At 48.0% G+C, this 9329-nt stretch overlaps 2 protein-coding genes across 3 annotated transcripts in view; both read left to right on the forward strand.

Moving 5' to 3' along the window:
• The window catches only part of LOC108228685 (anion exchange protein 2), a gene marked incomplete at its 5' end in the record, with an annotated part of 8853 nt that extends 3457 nt beyond the window's left edge, over positions 1–5396 (forward strand). The window contains 15 exon segments of one of the 2 annotated variants that reach the window (XM_017404280.3): positions 161–296; positions 392–539; positions 635–731; positions 997–1178; positions 1266–1446; positions 1679–1882; positions 1973–2121; positions 2325–2519; positions 2652–2861; positions 3294–3383; positions 3480–3646; positions 3989–4242; positions 4315–4484; positions 4569–4742; positions 4849–5396. In XM_017404280.3, the coding sequence (XP_017259769.2) occupies positions 161–296; positions 392–539; positions 635–731; positions 997–1178; positions 1266–1446; positions 1679–1882; positions 1973–2121; positions 2325–2519; positions 2652–2861; positions 3294–3383; positions 3480–3646; positions 3989–4242; positions 4315–4484; positions 4569–4742; positions 4849–4929 (2438 nt within the window). 2 annotated transcript variants of the gene reach the window in all.
• A 383-nt stretch (positions 5397–5779) lies between these two features.
• The window catches only part of LOC108228686 (dnaJ homolog subfamily C member 5), a 6509-nt gene continuing 2959 nt past the window's right edge, over positions 5780–9329 (forward strand). Inside the window, exons 1-4 of the mRNA XM_017404281.3 lie at positions 5780–6039; positions 7947–8067; positions 8176–8389; positions 8467–8641. Coding sequence (XP_017259770.1) covers positions 7961–8067; positions 8176–8389; positions 8467–8641 — 496 coding nt within the window. The 5' untranslated portion in view covers positions 5780–6039; positions 7947–7960. The remainder of the gene's footprint in view (positions 6040–7946; positions 8068–8175; positions 8390–8466; positions 8642–9329) is intronic.

Raw genomic sequence — 9329 nt, forward strand, 5'->3', positions numbered from 1 at the left:
TGATGATGATGATGATGGTGGTGATGAAGATGAAAATGATGATGATGAAGGTGATGATGATGATGATGATGATGAAGATGAAGGTGATAATGATGATGATGGTGATGAAGATGATGATGATGATGATGATGAGCTCCTGGTCTTGTTGCCGTGGTTTCAGGTGCTGTTGTTCTGGATCTGAAGCAGAACTCTCTGCCTGGTATCGCTCAGCAGGTCGTGGAGCAGCTGCTGATATTAGATCAGATTAAAGATGAAGACCAAGACAAAGTGCTGAGAGCTCTGCTGCTGCCACACAGGTGGGACTCCCCACCTGTCCACCTGTCCCCCTGTCCACCTGTCCACCTGTCTGTCATTTATCAACCTGCCCATCCTCATTCTTCTTCCCTCCCAGTCATCCCAGTGATCAGAAGGATCTCAGCTGGTTCAGCAGGAACATCTCTGCAGCCAACATGGCCTCCCTGATAGACAGATGCAACGGCCAATCAGAGCTTTCCACCAGCCGGACCAATCACACAGAGGCTGACCTTGAGAAGAAAAAGGTAAGAAACAAAGACCCTTTTTGATCAGAACCAGGTGAGCAGTGATGCTGCCGCCTCAGAGCCTGCTGGGATCTTCTGACCTGTCCTGTGTCCAGAAGGAGATCCCAGCAGTCTGTCCTGCCAGGTCCAAACCTGAGATGAAGCTGATGCAGAAGGTCCTCGGGCCAGCTGAGGCCACCCTCGTTCTTGTTGGTAAGAATCCATTTTTAACATCAAGACCAAGAACTTTAAGTAAAACTATGAGAGTTTTTTATCAGTGAACTTTAGACAAAGTATAGGTGATTCAGAAAACGGCATATTTTAAGATGAATCCATTCTTCAGACACCTACATATACTGTCTGATTGTTGTGAAGCGGTTAATTCAACTGCACTAACAGGAGCACTAACCCTATAGCCTGGTTTAACAGTTTGCAGCAGGTTGACTGGGATCAGTGCCTCCCTCTGCTGTGTCTACAGGCAGCGTGGGCTTCCTGGATCAGCCCTGCATGGCGTTCGTGCGCCTGCAGGAGGCGGTTCTGTTGGAGTCTGTGATGGAGGTTCCCATCCCTGTCCGGTTCCTGTTCCTCCTGCTGGGCCCACCTGCTGCCAACGATTACCACCAGATCGGCCGTTCCATCTCCACACTCATGTCAGACCAAGTGAGTTTCTGAAAACAAACGTCGCCGGTTGTTTTCTTAGTTACAACCACCAGGTGGTGCCAGATGATTCATTCTGGGTTCTTCCAGAACTTCCAAGAAGCAGCATACCAAGCAGAAGACCGTCAGGACCTGTTGACAGCCATAAACCGTTTCCTGGACTGCAGCGTCGTCCTCCCCCCGTCTGAAGTCAGTGGTGATGAGTGGCTTCAGGAGGAGAAGCAGAACAACAAGCTGCAGGAAAACCAACCAAATGTTCAGCAGGACGAAGGTGAGTCTCAGCTTCTCTGGCCTAATTAGATACAGTACTGGTAGAAATAATAATCTCAGGAAAGTAGTTTTTTGTCTCCATCTCTAAGCCTGATGCTGAACAACTGGTGCTGGAGAGTTTGTTGTTAATAAGTTTCTGATTCTGAGTGGAGTCGGGGATGATCAGCAGACCGGTGGGAAACATTTACACCATGTTTTCAGCTCAAACACCTGCCGGTCTTCTTCTCCTCTAGATTCTCTGGTTCCTCTCAAGTCCGGCAGCGATCCTCTGAAGCGTTCAGGCCGTCTGTTCGGAGGTCTGATCAAAGACGTGACGCACCGCTACCCGCAGTACCTCAGCGACATCCGAGATGCTCTGAACCCTCAGTGTATGGCTGCCATAATCTTTATTTACTTCGCTGCTCTGTCTCCGGCCATCACCTTCGGTGGCCTGCTCGGTAAGTCTGAACCTCAGAGGAACATGTTGAAGCGCTGCAGGATGAGGGCGAAGCTACCTGGACATCTGTAACCTCTGTCCTGTGATGCAGGTGAGAAAACGGAGGGTCTGATTGGTGTGTCCGAGCTGATAGTTGCCACGGCGATGCAGGGTATAGTGTTCAGCGTACTGGGAGCTCAGCCTCTGCTGGTGATTGGGTTCTCCGGACCACTGCTGGTCTTTGAAGAAGCCTTCTTTTCTGTGAGTTTACCTGACAGGAAATGTGCAACCATGTCTCAAACGATTCACCAATGAAATGTTTGCACTGGTTTAACACGGCTGCAGCCACTGAAATGGAAAAGATTGTTTATTCCCTCTTTGCCTGCAGGAGCAACATGTTTACTGTTTGTTTCAGATGAATCTGAAGGTCCACTGAAAGCTGCACGGTCTCTGTTTCTGTGCAGTTCTGTAAAGCCAATGGGATTGAGTACCTGACGGGCCGGGTTTGGATCGGATTCTGGTTGGTGCTCATTGCCATCATCACTGTGGCCTTGGAGGGAAGCATCCTGGTTCGTTTTGTTTCACGCTTCACTCAGGAAATCTTCTCTTTCCTCATCTCTCTCATCTTCATCTACGAGACCTTTGCCAAACTAGTCAAGGTGAGTTGAGAGACCTACGAGTCTGGTTGGGCTTCATATAACAAGATGACATTATTTCTCTGAAAATATTGCACGGAAACAGTGTTTCCACATCTGCTACCCACTTTAAACTTCTTTGTTGGTATCTTGTAGATCTTTAAGGAGCATCCACTCCAAAACTATCACCATGGAAACGACACGGGATCTTCATCTCTGTCCAACTACACCGTGATCGCAGCGAGTCCTGGGAAGGTTGTTGGAGAACCAAACACAGCGCTGCTGTCGTTGGTCCTTATGGCAGGAACATATTTCATCGCTTTCTACCTGCGGAAGTTCAAAAACAGTTCTTTTTTTCCAGGACGGGTCAGTACATGCCAGTACCGGTACCAATACTGATTCAAGTGCACATAGGCGCTGGTTTAACCATAGGTAGGCCTGAAGCCAGTGAGTTCAACGTAGGGAAAGGTTGTGGTGCAAAGTCATGAACCAGTGGTGAGTAAGAAACCTACCATAGAACTGGTGTGAGCCATGGCTTTGACACCATCTTCCAGAACACAAGGGACATTCTGCTGACACTTTGGTACCTGGCACTTCAGGCACCCTCAAAGGTCTCAACGAGGCCGGCTCCTTAACCCTCCTGAAGCCCTCAAGCGAGGTAGAGACGGTTAGGACTCAGACCTGTTTGGACCCCTGATTTTATGCTGCTAGACTCTCACTCGTTCACCTGGGTTACAGGGTTCAGTTTTCCAGGACAGGATGTAACACTTCCTTGTGTCCGACCATTTTGTGTTTCAGATCCGTAGGATTATTGGAGACTTTGGTGTTCCCATCGCAATCCTCATCATGGTTCTGGTGGACTACAGTGTGGAGGACACCTACACCCAGGTCAGCACAGGACTGAGACCCTTACCTGATACCTACCCTACCATACATGATTCTGATGTCAGATCACAGGATGAACTGTTCTCCTTTTTGGACCAGAAACTAAACGTGCCCAGTGGATTCTCTGTGTCCAGTCCGGACAAACGAGGTTGGCTGATTTCTCCTCTGGGTTTTGATGGACAATTCCCAGTTTGGATGATGGCTGCCAGCATCCTACCAGCCATCCTGGTTTTCATCCTGATCTTCATGGAGTCCCAGATCACAGCGTAAAGTCTCTTAATGTGGAACTCCGGCTTAATTTCTTATTTCCTGTAACTGTGTTCACACCAAATGGTCTCAGCTGAAACCCATTTATGTGATTTTACCATAAAACACTTTCGTTTATGAGATGTGACCAAACTAAAAACTACAGTAAATGTGTTCTTAATTAAAGTGGGTTTACAAATATAAAGGAATGATCTTTTTAAATGACTTTATTTGGGATTTGGTTTAGCTGGTCCTGAGTCCTGGTTCTGCTGTGACCCTGGTTTAGGGGCAGGCTGACCCCTGACTGGACTCTGGTTGAGGTCCTCCAGTGATGTTCTTGTTTTTTCTCATTTGTCCTGCAGGCTCATCGTCACTAAGAAGGAGAGGATGCTGCTGAAGGGAACCGGGTTTCACTTGGACCTCCTTATCATCGTGGTCGTGGGCGGAGTCTCAGCTCTGTTTGGTTTGCCGTGGTTATCGGCGGCCACGGTCCGCTCCGTCACCCACACCAACGCTCTGACTGTCATGAGTAAAGCTGTCTCCCCGGAGGACAAGCCTCACATTCAGGAGGTCAAGGAGCAGCGGGTGACCGGGTTTTTGGTGGCTGTTTTAGTGGGTGGGTACCATCACCGTCACCGTCACTTTCAGTCTGCTGCTGCGAGTTCTGATCCGGTCTCTGTTCTGTCAGGTCTGTCCATCGTAATCGGAGAGGTTCTGCGTCAGATCCCTTTGGCCGTTCTGTTTGGGATCTTCCTCTACATGGGTGTGATGTCCCTAAACGGAATTCAGCTCACAGAGCGCCTCATCCTGCTGCTGATGCCCCCGAAGTACCACCCGGACGACAACTATGTCCGTAAGGTAGGTCCAGTATGTCTTCCTGCTCCTCCTTTTCTGCTCTCAGAATCTCAGGGTCTTCAGTGGACTCGTCTCATCTGCCCATAGGTGAGGACATTAAGGATGCACCTGTTCACGCTCGTCCAGCTGACATGTCTGTCTCTGCTGTGGGTCGTCATGGCCACAGCGGCGGCGCTGGCGTTCCCCTTCATGTTGCTGCTGACCATCCCCCTGAGGATGCTGCTGTTGCCCCGCCTCTTCAGCCACCGGGAGCTGCAGAGTGTGAGTAACCTATGACATCATTATGATGATATCACTGTAAACATCAGCTGAGATAACGTCGTCATCATTTCAATAAACCTCTGACCTCTGACCTGTGGTCCTGCAGCTGGATGCAGATGATGCAGAGCCTTACCTTGAGGAGAAGGAGGGTCAGGACGAGTATTCTCAGCTGCAGATGCCCGTGTGAGGTGTTACTGAGCTGTGATTGGTCGTTTCCTGCAGGAGAACTGGGTCGTTCTCTCGTCTGTTTCATGAAGCTGCAGGAAGCTGAAATGTTTTTCTGCGTACTGCTCCGTGTGTCTGACTCTCAGTAAAAACAAATATTCCTCTGAGATCTGATGCTTGTTTCTTTCTTCATGTTGTGTCAGAAGCAGCTTCCTGCTCCTCTTCATCAACAGTTGCATCTGGATTTTAAAATCAGTTGTTTTGAGGCCAGTTTTATAAACCAGGTTCAGTTTGTTGAACATAAAACAATAAGATGTCAGAGTGTGATCAGAACTGAGGTCTCCAACATCAAACTGCTTCACAAGCTCACGTGTCAGAGACAGTGCCACCTTCTGGTGACCTGCAGAGACACACTGAGCCACAACAAGCCCAACAGGAAGTTATAAACTATAGTCTATAGAGCTCCAAACGGGACCGGGTTTAGAGCTCCAAACAGGACCGGGTTTAGAGAACAGGACCGGGTTTAGAGCTCAAACAGGACCTGGTCCTGGTTTAGAGCTCCAACAGGACCTGGACTGGGTTTAGAGCTCCAAACAGGACCTGGACCTGGTTTAGAGCTCCAAACAGGACCGGGTTTTGTCCCTCACTGAAACTAGACACCATTGATGTCTATGGGGACAGTTTTCAGTTTTATAAGAATTTCATCTCCTTTATTCAATGTTTTGATGAAGTTTTGTTCGAATTTTTCCTGAAACTAAACTGAAAATCCGGATGGAAGCAGAAGAATAACGGGTGAGCGGTACTTATCTCGTCCAGTTCTGGATCAAGAATCAGAACAAAGTCTGCTGTTTTCAGGGTTCTGAGTCAAATCTACAGTTCTTCGTCTGATTGGTCAGTTCAGTCCAAATAAATAAATAAAGCAAGAAAAGCAGCAGGCTGTCTGTCCTGACTCACCTGGTTGCCACGGTAACCTTCCTCCCCCAGTGAAACCTGAGCAGGCGTGGCGGCTGGCGATCACCTGAGCTTCTGCTGAATGTTTGATAAAGTCTGTCAGAGATCCTCTGAGCTGCAGGTCAAACACCTGAAACACCTGGACAGGTAGAGTCTGAAGGACGCTGCGAGGCTCCAGCAGGTAACCCACTCTCCATCCTTCATGTTATAGACAGGTGTCCCAGAACCATCAGAACCTAGTTCCTGCTCCTGACAGGTCGGGTTTGATGCACAGCTGCTGGTTCTGTAGAGAACCGGAGCTTTTAGAACCTGTGTGTTGTTAAGGTTTTATGTTGTTGAATGGGATGTGTCAGGACCTAGAGGAGGCTGGTTTCAGCATGTCTCCCTACAGATAATTAGAGACTGTGTCCACAAACTGTTTTAGACAGAGTTTCACACTGTGTCCATTCAGAGACAGAGACAGTTTCAGCTGAAGTTGATCTGTGGGCCCACGTCTTTAAGGTGCAGGAGAGCAGCTTGTTGGTCCTCATCATGATGCTCCTTGGAGTGCCCATCCACTATAATGTCCTTCAAATGGTTCCGGACTCCCGGCACAGCTTTCAGAACTGTGTGCATCATTGTTTGAAAGTCAGATGGTGCTGAAGTAAGTCCAAAAAGAACTCATGAACTGAAAAAGTCCCTCATGTGTAAAGGCAGTTGCTGGTGAGCTGAGCTTAAATCAGTCTGGTTATAATTTGTGGCCCCAGCCAGTTTTGTGATTAGGTCCATGTTCACTATCAGAGGATGACAGTCCATGGTCCACAGAGTTCAACACGAAGCCTCATGTCTCTTGTGTTTTTGTGCCACCACTAGAGGACTCATCCACCAGTTGATGCCTGCTTGGTGTCAGTGTTTGAGCTCTGCTGAGACCTAGTCATGTACACAGAGTGGCAGACATCTCAGTTTGAACTGCGGTGTTTACCTGAACCCTGTGGATGAACCCTTTAACACATCTATGATGGTGGGCTGAAGCAGAATCAACATTATTCACTCTGCATGTTCTGTTTTAGTGGACGGTTCTCTCTTCTAATGAAGGTCACTTTTCCTCCAGTGATGTTAATCTGCAGTGCTTTAATCAGGTCCAGGCCCAGTAGACGTGATCTAGGCTTCACTTTAGATAATGATGCTTCATTTGTTCCTGCTGCTGTAGGTCATCTTTTACATATGAGAATAGTTTAACTTTGGGTTCTGTCAGTGAGTGTCAGTGTCTGTGAGTTTCCTTGTTGTGCTTCGGTGTTGCTGCAGCCATCAGCTCAGCTTCATTAACACAGTGCTGCTGACTCAGGAACAACCACTCAGGTGATTCCCATACTTTGGTGAAATATCTATTTTTCTTGCAGTTACCACATTTTACTTGAGCAGCAGGACAGATTTGATTATCTGCTCCACATCTGAAGCAGTAATGTTGATTTTATGACTTGCCTGTTTATAATGAACAAGTTTGGAGACGAAATTGGAACACAGTTGCACTGACATGTTGTCTGGATGTGTCTTTCCTCGCCAAAACATCGACTTTGTGCAGCGATGGTCTAATCAAATGAACCTTGTTCTAGAAGTGTGAAGAACAGACACTGTCCTTCTGGTCTCAAGTAGTCTAATAGAACGGGTCGTCTGTCATTCAGCTATTTGTCTCCACAAGAATTTAGTTAATGAATATTTTCCTCCATGTTGTAAATAGTATAGGAGGCTCCCTCTCCTGTTGCAGTAAAGGCGGTGGACTCGGTACTGATTTTGTTGTAGTGGTTGTAATGAAACAGGAGAGGATGGTTAAACTCAAACTTTATTACAGTAACTGTGAAGGCGCCATTACAGAATATAATGTAGCCTCATTCGTTTTCTGCCTTTGTTTTTTAGCACAGTCTCGGCGGCACAGCAGTGGAGAACAGTCCCTGCTGGGAGCGACAGCTGCTTATCAGACCCAGATCAACTCAGTCTTCTTTCATGAAATCAGTTTTATATCATAAATTAGGAAATAAAAAAGATGAGCACTAAATCAACCGGTTGTCGTCCTGTCTTTATGTTCATCGTGACATTCGACTCTTTTGTCAGGTGATGGTGTCAGGATGTCTGATGGGAAGCAGCGAACACTGTCCACCTCTGGAGAGTCTTTGTATCAGATCCTCGGCCTGGAAAAAGGCTGCAGCCATGAAGACATCAAGAAGTCCTACAGGTGAGTCCTGCAGCAGGTGTACACTCTGTGCAGTGGGCGCCCCCTGCTGTTCGGTGGCAGGTTGTTTATGCCCTGTCAGCGGACTCTGTGTTGTGTTTTTGGTGTCAGGAAGCTGGCCCTGCGGTTCCACCCGGATAAAAACCCGGACAACCCAGAGGCAGCGGAGAAGTTCAAGGAGCTGAACAGTGCCCACGCAGTCCTGTCCGACCTCACCAAGAGGAACATCTATGACTCGTATGGCTCTCTTGGACTCTACGTGGCCCAGCAGTTCGGAGAGGACAATGTCAACACCTACTTCATGCTGTCCACCTGGTGGGCTAAGGTGGGGGCGTGGCTTAGACTGACCTGATGTCCAGGGCAGGAATCCTGTGTTGATGAGACAGCGTGTTTCTGTTCCAGGGTCTGTTCCTGCTCTGTGGGATTCTGACTGGATGTTACTGCGGCTGCTGCCTCTGCTGCTGCTGCAACTGCTGCTGCGGAAAACTTAAACCAACCGCCACAGATGAGGGGGCGGAGCCAGAGTACGTCTCCCCAGATGATCTGGAGGAGGAGATACGCAACAATCCTGACAACGGTGAGAACGTCTCCCTTCAAACAATGTTTGAAACAGAATGTTTTCTGTTGTGATCCTGTCCCCACAGGGAGGGCAGGAGGTCGAGGGTCAGAGGTCAGGGTGAGGGCCGGGGGGTTCTGTCCTTAAATCTATAGGCTAGAGGCGGGGCTACATCTAGACAGGTGACTAGTTTGTCACGGGGTCACTCAGAAACAAACATCAAGGAAACCTGCCCTGCAGAAAAACCAGAGAACCTGGAAAAACACAAATAAGGAGAACAAAACAGCAGTTTCAGACAATGACTCAGCATTGTTTCAGATGATGACTCAGCGTTGTGTTTCAGATGATGACTCAGCTCTTGTTTCAAATGACTCAGCATTGTGCTTCAGATGATGACTCAGCATTGTGTTTCAGATGATGACTCAGCTCTTGTTTCAGATAATGACTCAGCATTGTGCTTCAGATGATGACTCAGCTCTTGTTTCAGATGATGACTCAGCTCTGGTTTCAGATGATGACTCACCTCTTGTTTCAGATGATGACTCAGCGTTGTGTTTCAGATGATGACAGCATTGTGTTTCAGATGATGACTCAGCGTTGTGCTTCAGATGATGACTCAGCGTTGTTTCAGATGATGACTCAGCTCTTGTTTCAGATGATGACTCAGCTCTTGTTTCAGATGATGACTCAGCGTTGTGCTTCAGATGAT

The sequence above is a fragment of the Kryptolebias marmoratus genome, unplaced genomic scaffold (genome assembly GCF_001649575.2).
Source record: "Kryptolebias marmoratus isolate JLee-2015 unplaced genomic scaffold, ASM164957v2 Scaffold115, whole genome shotgun sequence".
Classification (NCBI taxonomy): domain Eukaryota; kingdom Metazoa; phylum Chordata; class Actinopteri; order Cyprinodontiformes; family Rivulidae; genus Kryptolebias; species Kryptolebias marmoratus.